The 21,083-nt window shown below is 44.3% G+C and overlaps 1 protein-coding gene across 6 annotated transcripts in view; it reads right to left on the bottom strand.

Moving 5' to 3' along the window:
* The window catches only part of TENM4 (teneurin transmembrane protein 4), a 1,267,116-nt gene that overhangs the window by 211,101 nt on the left and 1,034,932 nt on the right, over positions 1 to 21,083 (bottom strand). For all 6 annotated transcript variants that reach the window (XM_083820251.1, XM_083820252.1, XM_083820255.1 and 3 more), the window contains one exon: positions 1,691 to 1,943. In XM_083820251.1, coding sequence (XP_083676377.1) covers positions 1,691 to 1,943 — 253 coding nt within the window. The remainder of the gene's footprint in view (positions 1 to 1,690; positions 1,944 to 21,083) is intronic.

The raw sequence follows: 21,083 nt of genomic DNA, 5'->3' as shown, positions 1-21,083 counted from the left end.
ATCCTCTGATCACCACCAGAACTGGACAATTGGGGGCAGGATGTTTTCAGGAAAGACTTTTTATCTCTGACATTCCTCCAGCAGCCAAGATATTCCTTCTCAGTGGGATGTGGTGTGTTCTGAGAGACTCTGGTCAGATACAAGGATGTCTTGGCACTATTCAAACAGTGAAATATCTTGGCCCTGACAAATTTACATCCTGGTTTAGAAAAAGGTACAAGGGATGCTCCAGAAATGTAGAAGATTACTCACATAAGGGCTGCATAAGTATTTTATAATGTAATATTTTTTTCAAAAGAAACAATACATGAAAGTCAGGCCTTGGGTATGTATGCTCAAGAATTAGGAAGACAATATAATTACTGAAATTGTTGCCAAATCACACTCGCAGTAATTGCTTATAATTTTGTCTTAATCTTGTGGAGCCAGCTTCTTAGTTGGGTCTTTTTAATCAAGCAGTCGCCGAGAAATTAATTATCCTTAAATGCCATAAAATGTTAGATTGAGGTCTGTTTTGGAAGTTTCAGGGGGCCAGCAGATACAGCTACTTCTCTAGGAGATCGACAGTCATTAATTTTTAAAAAATATTTTCTTCGCAGAAGCTGGCAAAACTGGGCACAGTTTGTCCCAGGATACAGACACAGCCACCGCTGATCTCGATGAGATTCCCACAGGCAGTGAAACAACAGCTTTGGTCCTTGGCTCAGTTTTCAGTCAGTAAATGGTTTTTGCTGCCTAAAATCTTTCTTGTTGGTTTGAGAAGCCAAGTCAAACAAGGCAAAAGGCAGCTAAGTCAATGCACAATATTTGGCCTAGAAGACCTCCCCAGACTGAAGAAGACACCGTGTGTGGGACTAAGGGATCCAGCATCTCCAGGGGCTTCTCTGTAACAAAGAAAATGGGGAAGCAAAACCTCTGGAGAATGTGAAAAGAGAGTTTCAAGTGGGACAACTGGAAGATGCCCTCCCGATCAGATGGAAAGACTGAAGCTGAGGGAGAATGATGACTCCCTTTTCCAGCACCTACCTATCAGGAAAAAAGCCTAATCAAAGCTATGAACTAGATAAACTCAGTGCACCCTTCCCACACCCTTGGTATATTGCATAGGTGGAGAAGTATTTAAAAGCTAAATGGAAACATCATTAATTGACTGATGCGTTGCTATCCGGTGTTGTTTGCTTGCTGGAGAAATGCTGTAGAGTAGTAAAATGCAGCAGCTGACCTCTCCTCAGTAGGTAAAACAAGATCATCCTTTCCTAAATGACATACTACAACAGCATCCGCTTGATGAAGCACAGCCAGAAGGCTAAATATTTTCAATATATTGACCGATTTCAGTTTCTTAAATAGGATATTGATCTATCCTATGATATAGGAAGAAAAAACATTAAGGGTAAATTTTTAAAAAAAGAATATTTTAATCTGTGATCCTGATTCCAATTTTAAATGAGGAAAATAACCTTACAAGCAGCTGTTAAAATATAATATTTTTAGCTTATGAAAGAAGAGCAATTTCCTCTTCTCCTAGTCCAAATAAAAAAGACACAAGGAATAATAAACAGAACTCAAAATATATCATGTAAACACCAGTTCACAAACTGAACAGCTACCTATGCAGATGCACATATGTTCATAACATCCTTAGCACACGCAGGCAGAGCACTGTAAAGTACTAAAGAAAACGACCTACCTAGTCTCCAGTGGGATGTTGCTGTTAAGTAACCAGTTGTCCTGAGCATGGGCTGGTTCTTGAGTGCTGGCTGGTTGTTCTCCAGAAAGAGAGTGGTCCGTAGGAGCTGGGCTCGGGTTGCTGCGAGGAGTGAAGTTCCCTCTGTTTAGGGAATTGATGGAGGCAGCGTGATGTTGATTTGGGGTGTGAGCATGGGATATCGGAGGTGGTGGAGTTCTGAGTCTCGAATGATTTTGAAGATTTGGAGGATGATCTAAAACAGAAGTAAAATATTTTTAAGGTTCATGATTTGAGGTGCTCCGTACCAGACTCCCTTCTGTGCAGGCACTTCTAAAATGTAGACAGGCTGGGATGCCACATATCCTAAATCAAACTCAAAAGGCTAGCTTAGACTCGCTCCATATGTCCTAATGACACATGCATTGATCCACTGGCTGGCTAGAGAAATACTTCGGTTTCATGCAAGAAAGTTATGAAAGCTTAAAGCACTGCAAAAAGGCTGTCCTGACAGCCAAGTTAACTCCGATGAACAACTGCAGGTTGCAAACTGCAACCTATCTGTGACACTGATTTGTGATAAAGCATGAAAAATACAACCAGGCTGGATAGATAACACTTAAGAGCAGTTTTATGATGGATATACAGCTCCCGGTGAAGTTTGTTCTGCCTGTTTTCCCCGAGAACTTTCAATAGTTAAGCCAAGATGAAGACTGAGAATACGTTTAATCATAGACTGAGTTTAGGGAAGGCCATAAAACTGTGTCAGGATCATACAATTTAACACAATCCAATAGTTTGTATTGTTAGATATGTACTCAAACTGAGTAAAAAATGCATACCGCATGAAAACAGAGGTGTCAGGAAAATGAAACAACGTATAGTGAAGGAAGATGTAAAGAATGGCTGTGGTTATCAGCGATATAGCTGCTGGAGTAAAACTCCAGATACTATTGTTGTTAGCCAGGAGTTTGAAGGAGGTAGATTAAGAAAGGCCAACACTTAGAAAAGACCAACCTGGTGCTGATTATATCGGTGTTTTTAGTTTAGTGACTAAACATTTCTACGTGTTTTCTGGAAATGAGGAAAAACTGAAATGTTTGATGGAACTCAAGGGAGATAGACAGTCCAGGATATGGGATATAGAAACTTGCTCCTCTCTGACATTAGTAGTTTTATGCCTGTAAGTTAGTAATACACAACACTTCTCTGATGCTTTATCTGGGGAAAAAAAAAAAAAAGTATCCATCTGATACTTACCAGCCAGACTTCAGTATCATGAGAAACTAACACTCATTTACTCTCTAATTAGAAAGCTCAGAATTGAATGAACAGTACACAGTCCTAAATTACAATGAATGGTGTCAAAATTACCATGACATTTAATGACACTTATGAAATCTGGATTAGGACTTGGATTCAGGACAGGAACAAGGAAAGCATTTACAATATCTCTGTAGCCTCTTGAATATTTGGACACATAAGAGAAGACTTAAAGACGGGCGAGATGCATCCCATCCCTTTTCTCCTCACCCTACGTTGACTCAAGCTACCTCGTCATTAGCTATGGCTCATTAAACCAAAACCTGAGGGTAGCTGAGGTAGTCTAGCAAAACAATAGAAAATATTAATTATGAAGGTGCCATTCTGTTAGACATGGGAACAGGGTTATGGATTTCACAGGGAGAAATGAAGGCTTCTAGGACCCATTTTACCCTATAATCTGGAAAAGGTCATAGGGTATCTCACGAGTGCTGTTCACCCTATTGTATATCAATGACAACAGACAGTAACCAGCTCAAAGAGAAGCCTATGTTTGGACAGACAAATTCTTCCCAGGAATCTAACGGCGCGTTCAAAGGTCTGGCTCAGCAAAGCTCACCCAGAATTGAAAATGCCATGTTGGCCTCTGATCCACGGCCAGCTAACCCTGCCAAATTCTGTCCACCAGCCAGCACGCTAAAAGAAGCGTAGAGCAGCAACCACGGCTAGTAGAGACGAGGAATATCGGGACCAAACCAGGTCTGACAGCAGTTCAGCAGCACCGCATGAACCGAGGCATCCAACCGCCCTTGCCCTGGATGTTATCGCCGACTGTTGCTTAAACGGAGCCTAAATGAGCACAGAGATGGTAAAAACAACAGTGGGTGAATCCTGCTGCTGGCTTCCTTACAGCAGTGACTCATTTCCCCCCCCGAGAGGCAGCAGCCATGGTTGTTGGCTTAGCCCCTGTGCGAGACAGAAGGAAGGGAGGAAAAAGAGAGAAAAAGGGAAAAGGGAGGAAAAGGGAGAGAGCACGCAGCACGAGCTGCAGCCTGGGGAGCAGGACAGGGAAGATAGGAGCAGTTTATTAATCCCAGGAAGAGGGAGATGGACATGAGCAGAGGATTTCCAGTTTCTGGGGCTGTCAGTCTCTCACCTTTCACGAGAACTTAATTCATCCCAGGAAAAATGCCTCGTCTAATCAGGAGCAACAGCCCAAAGGTTTGCAAGTCCAGTTACCCGAGCTTTCATTACGGCTGAAATGAATGCTGTGGGCAAACGGGTGAATCCTGGAAAAGGCAGCAGGCGTTTTGTGATGTTCTCCCACTATCATTTGACTTCTCCTACCGGCGACACCGCTTTCAGACTGAGTCAGAGCCCGTTTCCCCCGATCTGCTATGTAAATCCCAATTTGCTCCCTATTACTGCAGACACATTGCAGATGCTATTATGGATAATGCTTTTGAATCAAGTGAAAATGTGTCATTTTCGTGCTCTATTTGCATACCCTCGGTGATTTCTCTGCTAAGTAAAGGCAGCACATCTATCTTGCTCTGGTCCGTGATTTTTCATAGGATTTTATAGCTTATATTTCTTTTTTCTGACAGGTAGGTAGCTTTTCCTCCCAGAATATTCTTAATTTTATTCATATACAAATTCTGAACACTTATGTCATGTCAAAGCATTGCTACATTTAATATACCTCGACTTGGATTAGCAGTTATCTCCCTTGCCTTACAATCCTTTTTTTTTTATTTTTCTTCTCAAGCTGAGGAACATGAGAAAAGAGGTGCGGATGGAAGCACGAGCTATAAAATCTTCCTCCTGAAAATTACCGCAGCCACGCAGGGTTTTCTAGGTGCAACAAAACTATTGAGGTTCTTACCCTCTGTGGTCACCAATGATCCCACGGGCTTTGCAGTCAGTAAGGGGATCCCACAAAGTGCATTCTTCCTTGGTTTCCTAAAAATTGCAACCGTCCCTTTGTTTAAACGTCCCCTCTTTAACTTGTCCCACAGTTTTCAAGAGATAATAAAGTGTGTGGTTTCCGCACAGGACAGAGAACCTTAACGCTGGCTGCAGTGCTTCTCTTCCATCACAGCACTGGGAAGATGCTCTCGTTATCCTATTACAGCTGCATTTTTACAGATCCCACCGCATAGGCAGGATAAAGGGGAAGTCAGATGAAGCCTTCTACGTCTAACAGCAAACCTTTATTGGGATGACAGAACCACAGAAGTTCAGAATGCTTTCTAGAGAAGCCAGACTTTGTGGCTTCTGCCCAAATTGTATTAGATTTCCTCAGACATTTTAAAATCAAGGATGAGATAGCCAACCATGACTGCTCGGCAGTTATCCCAGCTCCCGTAAAACCAGATAATTTTCTACACTTTCCTTCTTGCAATTTTCCTCTTTGGTTTCCAAAACACCAAGGAGTTTTTCAGTCCCACTATGCTTGCTGTTGGCATCCTCATGAAAGACCTGACATATTTTATTCGGAAGGAGCAGGTAAGCTAACAAAGCATAGGGAATAAAAAAAATAAAATAAAAAATTCTAATAGAGCCATGCAACTCAGTCCCTGGGAGGATTCGGGCCTTGAAGGGCCCCAAAGGGATCTGTAAATAGTAAAAGGGTCCTCAAACCCTTCGCTGCCAGGTGCCAATGATGCAGGGTCCCAGGGACAAAGCTCAGTGTCTCTAGAAGATAGGCTGCCACTGAGAAAGTCTCAACTGCTCAGGGCTTAATGAGTCCCCCTGTAAGCTTCATCTTCCCTAATGGGTCTCCCAAGTGTGTCAGAGATGAAGTATGTCAGTATTCACATGTAATGAAACACTGCAAATCCGATCTGAAAAACACCCAAAGAAATCAAGGCGCTATTATGTCGCTCGCTTGTTTGTTTGTTTGTTTGTTTTACCATTAAAATGTCATTGCTTAACGGCGGCTTGGTAACCACAGATGAAGCAGAGCTGAAGGATAACTCGGTTAATGAAGCTTGTCCTTGGCACATATTAGCGAGCCTTGACAGAAATCTGTGAATGAAGGATTGAATCAATGTGAACCATCAAAAGATTGCCAGCTAATACGGCAACATTTGAATAAAAGGTCTGAACCCTTTGTTCCTTTTCTTTTCCTTAATCTTTAATGAGTAGTACTGTTCCGAAGTTAGTGTGTGCAACGATTACACTTTCTAATTCATTAAGTTTTGGGATTGTTTTCGGGGCAACCGTAATGACCTATAAGCGAAAAATACATTCCCACTTTTTTTTTTCTTTTTTCTTTTTTTCCCTGCTTGCCTAATTTCCACACTTGCCTAATTTTGAGTGGTTTATAAAGGACTGAAGTGGGTCTTCCTCAGCACCTTTTAGGGGGCACCAAGTTTAATGACAAAACAGCTTGCCAGAAGCAGGTTCTCTAGCAGACACATGGCAAGCCGGTAACGGCACGTGCGGAATGAACGGCAAGCAGAATATTTAACCTCCGAGCTGGCAGATAATGGCAAAATAAGAGGAGAAGAATCAGAAGGGGGAGACCAAGTGGCTGTCTGCTCAGCTGGTGCCTTGGTGCCGGCTGGCGACAGGCAGGATCTGCAGCAGCCTGGAGCTTTTCTCCTCTCTGACTCCAGACGAATGTGAAGGAGGCGGACGGGGCTGCAGGAAGGTGCAGCGGGGGTACCTGGGGCTGCTGTGGCAGAGATGCTGCAGTCTGGAGGAGGATTCCCTCCTCTGAGGAAAGTCCGATGCCAGGACAGCCTGGCAGGGTGCCACCGAGATGGAAATAAAGATGAAACAGGTCACTCAGGACGCAGATGTCTGTTCTTGCCTTACTAACGCTTAAAAAATGGAATTAGTGGTACAATTTGAAGGTCTCCCTTAAATTCTAGCTGACTGAATTTCTCCTTAAGAAGTATATCCACTGAATTCGACTTCAGACTGGCTTCTCCTACCATCAAGAGGAGTGTTTGTGCCATGCTGTGAAATACATCTTTTGCCCTAACAACAGCTTGTGCTGCTGGTTTTCCAAATACTAAGCAACAAAATGACACCGAATCATAAAAGAAAACACAGAACTGACGCATAATCTCCAGGAAATAAGAAAACACCGATAGGAAAGCTACCTTGATGTTTTTTTCTCTGCCTTAAGGAACTGCATACCAGGGAGCTGCTGTTCCACCAAGGGCTCTCACCAGAGAAAATCACAGTCCTCACCAGGAGCTGAACGTCTCCAGCGTATACATCCTGCTCCTGAGAGATTTCTGGTCTGAAGAGTTTCCTCTTTGGGTTTTCAGTCCCTTTCTTGAATCTCACCGTTGCTTTCCCATGCTATATGCATAGGCACGCACCCGTCTAGGTTTGTGTATGATTAAGTCCTAAGAAAAACCTTCCTGCGCACACCTGAGCTGTAAATTTGGTGCAGCCCTTTATCCAGAAAAATCCTGTAAGCATTGGAAACTATATAATGGGAGAAAATGGAAGCAAACAGTTCAGAGTGTTTCTCTAAACGTGTAAATCGGACAGCGAGTGTGAAACCAGTCTTGCAGACAGACTGTAACCAGTAGCAAGTGGAAATGGAGGAGCTAGAAACCAAGCAGCACCCTTTTTTACTGTTTGACAAGTTTACGCTTCGTAAGCTATGAGGACTTAATTCTGAAACGTTTCCAGGTTATTCCTCTATTTAAGTGATTTAATTTGTTTAGGTGAACTTCATCAAAACCCAGGCCCGCCTGGATGGTGCAAGTGCACACATAAAACTAGTCGAAGCTCCTCTCTAGCTGCACGAATTAACACTTCATTCGTTTTGCTGTCTGCAGAAAACAACAGGTGCACCACATCAAGTCCAAACAAGCCATCTCCTCAGTATTTTTCTCATCCAATGTGTACATTACATGCAAACTTTCCTCTCAAGTGCCAAAGTGCCTTTGCAAAAGCAAAATATTGACTTTTGGGGTTTAAATCAATTTTTTGCTTGATGCTAGGCTGTCAAGCTTTGGCTCTGCACAGCCAACAAGAGCTCTGGGTGGTTGTTTTTTCATCAGTATGCATCTGATTGAATTGTACGCCCTACAAGTAATGCTTTTAAAAAGGTCTGTGTCACTGTACAGGGATGTTATGCTGACTTTTAACCCGTGGTGTCCATTACCGAAGTTAATAAAAGGGCATCGCAGCCCACTAAAAACAAGGCAGAGGCTTACTATTCAGACTCTTGACAGATTATGAAGAATCATTAGCTTAAACACAGGGCGAGGTAACAAAAGAAATGAAAAAAAAAAAAAAAAGAATGTCTGGCAGAGCGCAACGCGTTGCTTAAACCTAAATAACACATTGGAGTTCTTAAATAAATGACTGGTAACATGGGAAAGTACCCTCTGTAGTGCACGACTAAGCAAATTTGCTTGCAGCCCTGGAGACCTTGCATTTGGTGCTGGGATTGCTGAAAAGGAACAGCTTTCAGTCCTCTGACAGTGTGTACGGGAGGCAATGGTAGCCCTTGGAGGCTCAAACCACTGACGTGTTGACACCGTGGTGTAGGCTTATAACCAAACTAAACTTAAGCTTACTTACACGTGACAGTGCAACACGACTGCTCCTTCCCTCTCCTCAAACCTGCGTGCATCTCCGGTGGGATGCCGCGGTCACCCACACTGCGCTGCGAGCCCTCAGGTGTGGGTTCTGGGCCTGGAGAGCTGCAGCCACGACTTTTCATCTGCTGGAGGGTGCTCAGATCGTTTCGCTGTGCCACTCTGACACCACGGCCGGCTTTCAGCGAAGTGGGTGACCCTCCTGGGCTGCTGGGAGGGACAGCTCCCCCACGCGAGGCAGGAAAACCCACTGCTGGAGTGAAGGATGGAGCATCCGGCCCTGCTCTGATCCCGCGTCGCTGCGCTTGTCAAATCGCAGCCGACAAATGGTTCTAATCATCCGTGCCTAGGACCGGAGCCTGCGGAGCTGGCAGCCTGCTGCTGTCTCTTTTTTAAGTAAGAGATGCAGGAGGGCAGGACTTCCGAGCACACGGACCTTTTTTCCAGTGTCAGAGGTGCGTTCAGTTCCCCGTGTTTTATACAGAAACCCTCACGCTCACCTGCAGTCTGTCAGGACTGGGGAAATGGCAATAACCCCCCGATCTGCTGATACAACTGAGACACAACAAGAGACACAACTGTTATTACACTTAAGGTTGGCCTTGTTGAATGAAACGCTGCGCATTTTGCTGATGTTTGCGGTTTATCGATTTTGGCACGGAGGAGCTCTGTTTAGAGGGGGTTTTTAACTGGTTTCCCTGCCTCCTGTGCCTGTTGTGGGGCTCTTTCATACAGCAAGATGTGGAAACCAGCATAGAGACAAATAAAAACCGCAGAGTTCAGCCCTGTCCAAACCAGATGTGATTAGCTGGTACGGTTACAATGGCAAATTTCTGAAATGTTTTCATAAAGCAGCTCCCCAAACTCAAGTCTATCAGCAGAAGGTGTCTTTGGCTGCTGTAACAGCAAACAAATGCAGGATTTTGCCAGCACAGCTCTGTCGAACAGGTGTTTTTTTCGTATGCCTACATTGGAAAAGCTTTGGAATGCAGACCTGATCTTTGCCCGTTTCTCCCTAAAAATAAAAGGAACAAGCAGCCTCTATTTTGCTTATGCCCTTCAGAAATCTTCGCTGAACCGCAGCGCTGTTGTGACTTCGCTGCACATCTAACGGGACTGACAGCTCCCCAGCCCCATCAGCAAAGCTGACTATTTATAGTAGCTGCAGAAATTGCCTGTTTTATATAATTTTTACAATGGTAGCAGTGGCAAGTGGATAATGATCCAGAGACCGTCCTTTTGCAAACGCGAAGTGATAGGGCTCCCGTGCAGATCGGCAGGGCCGGGTATGCGCCCTTAGAGGTCAGGGTGAGAGATTAATATGCTGCAAAACCCTCTAAAAAATTTCCTGTAATGTTAACTCGTGAGCTTTGGGTCTGGACTCTGACTTCCAAGGGGCATGCAATTCCCGGAGCTGCCGGCAGCCGCACAGCAGAGACATCTGAGGGAGGGTTTTGTCCCTTTCCTTTCCCCTCGTGTGTGTCCTGGGCTTGTGAACGACCCGGTCTCTGGATCCATCATTCCACAGCAAAGCGCTTATGGAATGTGACGTGATGTGGCGCAGCACAATGCCAGCAAGCACTAATGCTTTTAATTATTTACTCTGGAAAAAGAAAGGGGGAAATTTTGTGTTGGCAGCAACTGAAATAAACGATTTCAAGGCTTTGCTGGAGAGTTTTTGGTGTCTCTGGACCAACCTCTCCGCATGGGCTGGCAGCAGAGGCACCACGCGGAGGCGCGGCGCAGCACAGAGGCGGTGTGCCAGTCCCTCCTTTGTTACCCTCTCCCTCCTTTTAACTTCGTCTCGCCGCCTTTAAAGTCCCAACAAAGCCATGGCTGTGAAATACCTCCAAAGCCCAACATCCACTGGTGACAATTCCATCTGACAGCTGCGGCGACGCCGCGTCTGTCACAGTGATTAATACCGACCCCCCCGCCCCAGCCACTGCGCGCACAAAAGCCGGCCGACTTCCTTGGGTGAAGACCATGGGTGCAGTTAAGTGTAAAATCTCTCTGCACAGGTGGAAAACCTTATTCCCTTCGGCACAGGAATCTGATTTGTGAGAGCTGGGCTCCGCGACCTTTCCCTTCAGGTTCTATTTGACATTCTCTGGAGCACGGTGGCAGGAGGCTGCGCTCCAAATGATTCTGAAACAGACATAAAACTTTTATATTTTTATTAACACTTGAAGAGGCCACTAAAAGAAAATCAAAACTATGAATCTGTCAAGACACTCCGGTAGTGCTGCGCTTTGTTCAAAAAACCACCGTGATGGAAGGGCAGTGTAGTTTATCCCGGGTGTACGTTTGTCTGTCTATTCATAACACCTCCACTCCTAAATATCTCAGTGCCAATTAAAACAGTTCCTCTGGCAACACGCTCCTGAGAAGAACTATTTAAGATGGCAGCCTCATTTATCCAACTCTTTTTTTTTTCTTTTCCATTCTACGAAATAAATCTCTTAACGTGTAAAACATAAATATGAACAGAACTATAAATATGCATACATCTAGCACTGATAGATCACGAAGAGATTTATACATGTTCTGATACTATTTTTGCATCTTTTCATTGCGAATGTGCCTTTGTATCTCTGTCACAGTTGTGCATATATGTATAGAGCACTATAAAGACAGAGAAACCACATTATAGTTAAAGGATTTTGATCTTTTCTTCATTTTTGCTCTTAACTTCTTTGGTTGTGTACCAGGAGGCATTGCCTTTACTGGCATCACACATTAAAGTGATGCTTGCTGCCCATCAGCTTTCATCTCGGTGAATGGGTTAATTTAAAAGGAATAAATACAAAAGTGTCTGGTAGAACAAAAGGAATGCCCTAGGTTTTCTGCAAAAATTTGCAGGAAAAGTGTATCAGAATTATTCTTTGTTATATTGGTGTTTATTTTGGCTTTCTTTTCTAGAGGAGAAACTGAGGAAAAACACTGTACCAGGCTATAAAGCAGTTATTGCCAAATGCACGAGATCAAGTCTGAAAGAGACGTATCTATTTCTGCAATCCATACTTTGTAGACGTAAGTCTAAAAACTGTCCCAGAGTGAAACTGTTCCTGGATTACCGTTAGCTCTAAATATGCCAGCAGGGAGATTTTCAGAGGCGCCAACAGCAGTTAGGTGACATGTCCCACTTGCATCCATGGCACCATGCCACTCAGCGATGTCTGTCACCTCAGAGACCTCACCATGAAAATTTTAAACTCAAGCCCTGAATGAACACAAGTAGCGTGGATCTCTGAAGTGAAGCAATTAGCTCATTTAATAATGTGCCTTGGAAATGCAAACTCCTAGCACTACCCGAAGTCCAATATTAGCTGACGGTTCCCTTGGCATGTGGCTGCTCAGGAGAGTGGCAAGGCGCTCAGATAACACTCTGGCATGAAGAGTGAGACTTAAAAGCTCACTCAGATTATCACGAAAGATGAATCTTCTAAGGTTCTTTTCATTATTTTCTGCAAGTGCTCTTGACATTCTCCGAAGCAGTTTAGGAGCTTCCTAGAAAAATGTCAAAATAAAGCAATAATTTGCTTATAATATTGTTCAACAAAACGTGAGCACGGCACGATTCAGAAATTAAGATGGGCAATTTTTGCAGACGGTGCACGCATGCACACACCTTACGTTACCAAGGGCTTCGGCGTGATGAAAACAATAAACAGGGATTTTGTGTGTGTGCTGTCGGAACACTAGAAGTAAAACAGCCGGTGTTTGCAGAAAGACCTTCAAGTATCCTACCAACACACGTTTCAGCTATCTGTGAAACTTCTGGTCCAAACATTGGTAGTTATTCACTAAGCAGCACAATTTATACTGGCTGCACGCTGGAAGCATTCGCTATAAAACCGATAGGCCCGCTAACTCTTTTTAAACAGAACAAATCAAGTTCAGCACTAAGTCATATTAAAATACTGCCTCGCTTTTTTAGGGCCAATCTTGGTAAAACCAACTGGCACGGCTCTGTCGGGGTGACACAACTTTGTGATTTAATTAAAGAGATGAGCATAAAGATACATTCTGTTACCTGTAAGTCAAGAACTCCGTCTGACAAAAGGGGTTTTTTTGTTCCCTCCGTAGTCCCACAGCCTCCCCTACCCCCCGGCTGATTGATGTATGGTCTGGAACTGGCCCATCATAAACCACAGGCTGTAAATTAAACCGTGGGATGAATAACTGGCTGGAGGGTTTCAGGAATGCTAACATAACACGTGTTATTCAGTCTACTGTAAGGGGACTTATTTCAAAAACTACATTTCCGAAATACAATTACTTAATAACATGAGCTAAATGAATACTGATGGGATATTTTTAGCTCTAAGGCTTGAATTTCATGGAATACGCTTATGAATAGAACTCCAGAATTCTTAGTTTTAGCCTAAATGGTCCTAAAGCGCACAGTTACCAAGTTGATATCCAAATTATAGGGAAGAACCACGTAACTCATCCCTGGAAGTCCCTTGTGCCTGATAAGGGACAAGCCAGCTGCTGCAGGAGGGATAAAGCCCCAACTTCACTGAGAACAACTGCAAAACTCAGAAAGGGAGGCTGGAATTTCACAACTCATCTTGAGCAAAAAAATGCCTTAATACTTGACGGGAACTTTAATAGTGGAAACCAGGCAGGACTGCCTTTATTCTTCAGTCCCACTGATCAAACCGTGGCAGGGACAGACCCGTGTACGCCGTCACGAATCAAACAGCCTACCTTGCTGTCAGCGTAACCATTTGGAAAGCAATGCACAGCAACTCCCACGGAGATACACTGCCCTTGATCTGCAGCGCAACTCCTGTATTGTCAATACTCGCCTTGATCTGCGAGGGAACTTGCTTGATGCCAGCAGCAGTTTTGTGCGCAGTGTGGGCAGTGTATGGCTCCTGAAGGAAGTTTTTAGAAGCTGGGGATGCATTGAGATTAATCAGCGATTGAGGCCTCGCTGGAGAGAAAAACAAATGAGCGGAGTTTGTGGGTAGAGTCTGAGGAATGTTCAACTACAGCCAGAAAAAAAAAGAATCACATTGAAAAATTAGAAAGTTCCTATCTAGCTAGAGAAGAAGAGAAAAAACGAGGCAGGGAAAGGTTAGGCTTGAAGAAAGGGTCATTGACAGAAGGACCAGACTGTCCTTTTCTCTTCTACTGTTTTTCTTCTGAACTCTCTCTTCTCATCCGGGCCAGTCCTGATCTTTCCCCATCAGCCAAATCTGAATGATCCAAATCTTGCCAAACTGTCCTTAAAACCAGATCTTATAAACCAGGGGAGTGGAAGTAGATGCTCAAATTTCTCTGCACCTCTTTCCTACTGCCCCATACCTGTTATCTTCTGGAAGATGTGCAGGCAAAGCACCAGACTGCTCCCTGAAATCAACCTACAAAGCCAGCTCTGATGGGACCTTGACGGCACAGAGATGGCCTGAGCTCACAGAAAAACGCCAGGCAGCAAGGAGTCTCCACTATTTCCTTCAATGTATGGTGGCAAAGCTGCCAGTTACAAAACCCAAAAGCTTCTGTGTAATTGCACAGCGTTCAGTGAAGGAGTAAAGTGATATTCACCCTATTTGGGACCTGACGTTGTTACAATAATCCATCTGGTATACCCTGAGAGCTACAAACATAAATAATATTTTTTTTTATTGCAAAGCAACTTTCGCCCTAGACTCTCCTGTTAATTTACAGCGTTAATTAGTTAAGAGCATCTGATAACAGGACTCCATATTAAGATGATTACGACTATAATTAAAGGTAATGTCATGATGAAAGGACCTGTGCTTGGCTTGTACATTAAAACAGTGAACCTTGAAGCAACAAACCCAAAGTAGAGCACAGCCAAAGATATGTGACTCGGTGCACACGAACTTATGGATTTAATTTCTCTGTGCCAGTCCTGCCTCCAGCTAGGAATATGTGTGTGTGAGATCTGAAAGATTTGAGAAAAGTTTTGCTGTTGTACAGCAAAGAGATTAACACCAGAAGAGCAGCAAAACCCGAGACCAGGAAGGCATGCAGGGCTCTGTGGTGGCAATTAAAACTGGATGACCGAGCTCAAATATTTTGGGTTTTAAAGAGGGAACTGATCTCGTTTTCAGCAAAAGGGAATACTTCGAGATTTGTTGTCCATTTTGGCTCCACTCTTGGTGGACACATGCTGCACGCATCCTTATCTTTTGGACAGATGCATTTGCTGAGATCAAGGTTGCACCTTGAATAAGCTTTTAAGTCCCACATGCAAGGCACGGTGGGCAGTGTGGACTGGAGAATCCAAATACAGCTTGGTGCTGTAGTGGTAGGGCAGGGGTGTTTGCATGGGGAGGACAAATAGAAATGATAAGAATTATGGCATGTTCTTTAACAAACCTGTCACAATTATAGCTTTTCTTTAGTCACTACATATGCAGACAGTTTGTGGTCTTATTCAGGTAGAATGATGCCTCCATCCAGAAGAGTTCAAAATCTTATGGGGAGAAAAAGACATTGTTGCTTTCTGTCTCAGATAAAGCTTCTTCTTTTCTTTAGGAATCAGTATACAGGCTCCAGTGAAGTGGCACATCCCTTAAATGTCCCTCAGAGGAAAAGAAACCTTTTTCTTCCCCTAAAAGACAGGATTCCCATGAGGTCATCCACAGAAGACAGCATAGAGCTTGTGATGAGGGAACTCTCTAGCCAACTGGCCTCCTTGTAATGGTGAAAGGCGTTAAAATTGAGGGCACAACGCTGGGAGTCATCAAAACTGCACGGAGGGGATGCATTCTCTAATCTATATACGACAGCCACCGAAGTTCCTGGTAATACTAAACTTCCCTCTCCACTCCAACGGGAATCAACAGATTCTAAGAATTTATGCTAATTAAAAATCCGCGCCACTGATGTCTGATAAATAGCCATTTGGCATTGGAGGTTGGCAGATTAGTGACACTTGTACCCAAACAAACCAAGACACTTTGATTCATCCCATCTAGAGGCTGTCTCTGCCTGTTGCTACAGGCGTCCTTCAGAAGCCAGCACAATCTCTAGCAAATCAAGCCAGGCTCAATGCACAAGTATCAATGGTATTTCTATTTCTTGGAGTTCCTGACAAATATTCTGTTGACTCCGAAAGGTTTTCTACCTACAAAGCATGCCAAGTGATCGCACACAGAAGTAGAAGGAAAGCTCTGGTTGACAGCATTGTGGCTCAAGCAGAGTATCTGCAGATACAGGCAAAGTAGCGGCTGGAGCTGGATGAGCTGTGGAGGCTGTGCAGAAACCCAGCGTCTTGCCCAATGAAGAGAACAGTGTGGTTCCTCGGGGAAAATTATTCTGAAAAAGGCCACAGGGGAACACACTAAGCCTTATGATTACTCTTATTCTACAGGATTGATTTAGACAGATGTGGGTCTCTCGGCTTTCTCTTTGACTTTGGTTGCGTGGGTCAAATGGGGGAGCTCCTACTGCCCAGGCACCCTGTCCAGTAATGTGTTGTGACACACAGCTGCTGATCTGCAGGAGAGAAGAGCCCAGAATACAAGGGAACTTCAGCTGTGGTCACAAGCGTGCTGCAGAGGAGGTGGCTACGCTGTGACTGGAGGCGGTGATGATGTCTGGGAGGTGACTGAGTCCTCAGGAGAGCAGCGAAGACTCCGTGCTGTGCCCCGTTGTAGGCAGCCTGCTGGAGGTTTCTGATACAAACACAGAGTGCTGTAAGCTGTGGTGTGCAAGCAGACAGCCTGCTCGATCTCCCCGATGCCAAACACACGCAGCTGGGCAAAAAGAGTGCGGGGTCAGCGCTGCAACGGCTGGCATGGAAGTGGTGGATGGCTGGGAAATGGTGCTGGGCTGATATCTAGTGCTCCAGTCTCAGCCCCAGAGGCAATGGGTTTTTAGTTCTGAGGCAGTCAGAGGTTATGCCAGCATGATTACTCACAGCTCCAGCTCAACGCAGCTTGGGCCATGATGCCTCCTGCTCAGCATCAGGAAGGAGAGGTCTCTTTATATGGAAAAATCCCAGGGGAAACTCGTGTTTTGTAGCTGTGAGTGCTTTCCTATATGTGCGTGCCCTGTCCTAACACTTTTCCCTATGTATTGGATCCAGAAGATCTCCCCAGATACAATTTATAGAACAACACCCAAAGCTGGACGATTTAAGATACGACTGGAAAGAAAAGCCCAGAAAGATGTGAAAGGGAAGGAAAGGGAAACGGGTGGAGTATCTCCCAAGCTGCCAGTCATCCGGAGCAACACTTTCTGAGCTGATACGACAGAAAGTCATCGGGCAAAATCTGTGCTGAGTTCCACTGAGATATTCTGGGTCAAACATCTGCTTCTACAGCAACATCCAGAAAAGATGCAGTCGAGAAGCAATCCAAAAAGAAACGTGGTTTGGTGTTTTGTTTTTTTTTTCCATTTCAGATACTGATTTATGCTACTCTTACTCCTACTAGCTTGAGTTTACGAAACAAATAATGTGACTGCTGGAGAAACTTAAACACATGGAGTAGTCATATTCGCGTCTTTTGGCTACTGCTACTTCCCTCATCTAATTTATGTTACTGAAGTTGTCAAGAAGAGAGTGCTCTCTTGGCAAATACGAATGAATGCAAAGGAGCAATCACCAACATCCACAGCACACAAATCTTTGTACCTGGCCTCCCAGGGACTGGAAACAAGTTCAGATTTAGATAGAATATCCCCAAGGATCTCCACCTATAAATATATGTAACAAACTCGGTAAAAACATGAAGTGTGAAGTAAGCATTTCATCAAAGGTTAGTTTGGTTTTCAACAAATAAGAAAATTATAACCCCTGCTGCCCACACGAGCCTGTATGTCTGGGCCTTTCTCGATAGACAAAATTATTCATGGCATATTAGAGCCTGTCAGTATGTTTAACCAGAAAAAAAGACGTATCATTCCTAGCGGAGATCTAAACAACTTCATTACAGGAGCTGTGAGGGAGTCACAATACATTAGGAAGGACAAATGCAGTCCGCAGTGGTTTTTTGGTTCTTTCTACACCATTGACTTACCAGAGGAAAGCACTACTAATTACACTTACTTGCATTGATTTTTTTTTTCTTCAGGATGGATTACCTTGTCCTCCTCTGAATCTAATGATTTGAATTAGAATGAAACCGCCACCTGATGGAGGTTAGAAGTTACCCTTGGAAGAAAGACATCAAACATGACGTTAAAAAAATCCTTTCCCTATGAACTGCCTTCCAAAATGGGCCGAGCAAGTTTCAAGTGATGTGATTTAGCAACTACTACAGCGACATAATGTACCACACATTGCAGGAAATGCCAGATAGATTTCTTGTGGCTAGATAAGGTTCAGTGATCTGGATCTGGATCAGATAGGATCCTGTTTACATTAATGTAAATCCAAAATAAATTCCGCTGAAGCCAAGGTATTAGTTAGATCAGAATCTAGTTCACTGTATTTTAAATGATTGCATTTTTATACACACTCTTATCTGTCTCCTCCTTTTCCCGTTGTAGACTCTCCAGTTTTGCTGCCCGGACTCTGAGGATCATCTAAATGAAACTCATATGTTACGGGTCAGAATTTCTCCCAAACATTTCTGTGTGAACCTCAGTCATCTGCAGCTCGGGCAGAAACGATCCAACATTTCTGCTGATTTTTTGTTTGTTTTTCATTTGCACTCTCCCTGTGAGAACTCCCTAATTAACAGACAATTGCCATGGCAACATATTAAGACCAAACCTCATCATAATTAAATCAGTGGCAAAATTTCTATCACCGGGTTGTTCTTCACAGCCAAACTACTCACACAAGGCTGTATGGTACTGGCCAGTCCTGGGTTTCTGTCTCGTGTCATAGTTACTGTTAATTAGTTAAAATCTGAAACATTACAACTGCTCGTTCACATACAGGAGAGGAGCACGTGCAAGCACAAATCCCAAGTAGTTCAGTATGGATTTACAGCAACTAAGTCATCGGGTCCTTTAGTGGGACCTTAAATAATTTATGCAATGTCCAAGGTATGCACAGCATCTTGAAGGCCATTTTGGATTTCATTGTAGGGGGCACTAAAAGAGCTTATCTAGATATTGCCTAGACCATAGAAAATGGCAAGACAGAGATCTGGCAGTAAATACGTAGCGCAGGAATCGATACGTGCCAAGGAATTAAATTAGTGGGGCTCTGAGATGCTGAAGTGTCCTGGATCCTACACACAGTCAGGCAAGGGCATCCACTAACCTCAGGCTGGCGTGGCGCTCATTTCATTGCCTGGACAAACAGACATCCAAGTACTTTCTTTTTGTGGTGTAATGTGTAAGTCATTATCATGTGAATAATAATACATTGTCATACGGGATGAAGCAAAACACGACAAAGCGTAGGCACCAGAGACCAGGAGCAGCCTTGTCCTTACAGCACAAGTGCGATTTGCCTTGACTGACCCCATACGTATTTTCTGCTTTCTTTTTCATAAATTTCTATTTTCTGCAGACCCCACTGGCTTAGGCATTATATAATCGGTGCTCTGAAAGCAAGGAGAATTACCGGCTCCTGAAATCTCTTTCCCTGTAGATTATTTTCTTCATCTGCATGATCTTAGTGACATGTGTAAAACTCATGCCCCAGATTTTAATGATGGTGACCTTTGGGAGTAACAGTTGAGTCAATGCCATTTTAAACATGAGCCTGCTACTGCATTATGTCTTTGCAGCTGTAGCCAAATGAGAGGGTGACAAGTGCAATTACCAGTTCTTTCTGTGAAGCCTCCTAGTCTGAGAAAATGCAAGAACTTTTACAGAGGAGCGGTGTGCCACGGCTTGTATCACTGGCACAAGGGGAGGCGTCGTATTCTTCATCAGTTTCCAAAGTCAGACGTATTTGGCAGAGAAAACAAAAGTATATGATATATACTTAGTGCTCAATTTGTAGTTAAAAAAATGAAAATGGATTGCATTATATACTACTCCATATGTTCTTCTGGAGCTGGAAATGCTCTCATGGATTTGCTTTAAATTGCTATTTTGCAGTATTTGTACTGTGGTCAGGTGGAAGCAACACTGTGGTATTATGGTTTCACATCCAGCTGCCCAGCTGACCAGTTTAACTTTACAAACCAGCTAACAGGACCAGGACAGGGAGAGCTGAACTGGCTTCCTGGAGCCCCGGCCATCATCACTAATAAAATGTCTGAAGCCAAACTGATTCCAAGACCATCTACTGATTTCAGTGGGCCTACCTCAGTGTATGTGATTGGGCTTTGGTCATTAATTCCACCTTCTCTTCCATCGGGTGCCAAAGTCCCTGAGGCCAACATACTGAAGTACTGAAACGGCTCCCTGGAGCTCCAGGTCCTCCTCCTGGCCCTCTGTCTGCGCTGCAATGACTGAGAAGAAACCTCAGCTTTCCAGCCTGCTAAGTGGTTGAGAACGTTATCAAGGTCTCAGAAGTTTCAGTAATGAGGACTGCTTGGTGTATCAGCAGCTTTAGCACTTAGAAAATTATCTTCTAGAGCACTAAATATTTTAATCAACTTTTGATCCAGTATTCCAAGTCTCTAACGACAATGAAAGAATTATTTTTAGCATCCACTGAAAGAAGTTTTAAAAGGTAGGCCCTTCAGCAACACCGTTTCTTAAAAAAAAAAAGAAAACGAGTACAGCATGCACACACAGGGGAAAGTGCAGCTGAAAAGGAATTTGACAAGTGCTGCTGCAAGGTATTTCTCAGAGATGTTAAATGTCTCCATTCCTGCAGAGTTTGGATTTTGTTTCAACATCCTTTTGCTATTCAGTGTCAACGCACAGCCTAATTGCATGTTACCGTGGCAATTTTCACTGTGGAGCTATTTCCCATACAGCACCATATTTCACAGTAACTTGCATAGTTATTGCTAGGTCTGACCAGAGCAGGACTTGACGCCGTAATGAATTCTGTATGAGCCAGAATCTGATCTGAGGCGCACCGAACGTTAGCCTGGAATAAATCTGTTAACTTCAACGGGCGCGTGCTGCTGCCATTCGGCCACGGGGCCTTGCGGCAAGAGCAGCCCGATTTCACCTGCCTGCTGGGAGGGTGAATTTGGGGGTGAAATGGTATTTAACCAGCTCCAGCAGGCTCCTAAGGTGCTCAGTCCGAAGACGAGCCACGAAGCTGTTGTGATGATGGGACCTCACCCATAAAAAAACACCCGACAAAAAGGCAGCCTGAAGTGGAGCCTGCCTCAAGTCTCCTACCTGTAAAGGTGGCTGGAAGCACGTAGGGCTGTGTGCTAATGTCACCTGCGTCAGGAAAGGGCCCCTCCACAAGAAAGCTGGGGAGGGACTCTTTGTCAGGGCTGGGGGGACAGGACGAGGGGCACCGGCTGGAGCCTGGCAGGGGGGAGGCTTCGGGGAGGCGTTGGGAAGAAATTCTTCCCTCTGAGGGCGCTGAGGCCCTGGCCCAGGCTGCCCAGAGGAGCTGGGGGTGCCCCAGCCCTGGCAGTGCCCAGGCAGGGCACCTTGCATGGGGTTGGAATTAGATGATCTTTAAGGTCCCTTCCAACCCAACCCATGCTGTAATTTTGTGGTTCTGTGTTTCTGTGAAGGCACGCTGC

This window comes from Anser anser (assembly GCF_964211835.1).
Source record: "Anser anser genome assembly, chromosome: 1".
In the NCBI taxonomy this organism is placed as follows: Eukaryota; Metazoa; Chordata; class Aves; order Anseriformes; family Anatidae; genus Anser; species Anser anser.
Note: the sequence above shows the minus strand (reverse complement) of the source record. Positions and strands in the feature narration are given on the sequence as shown.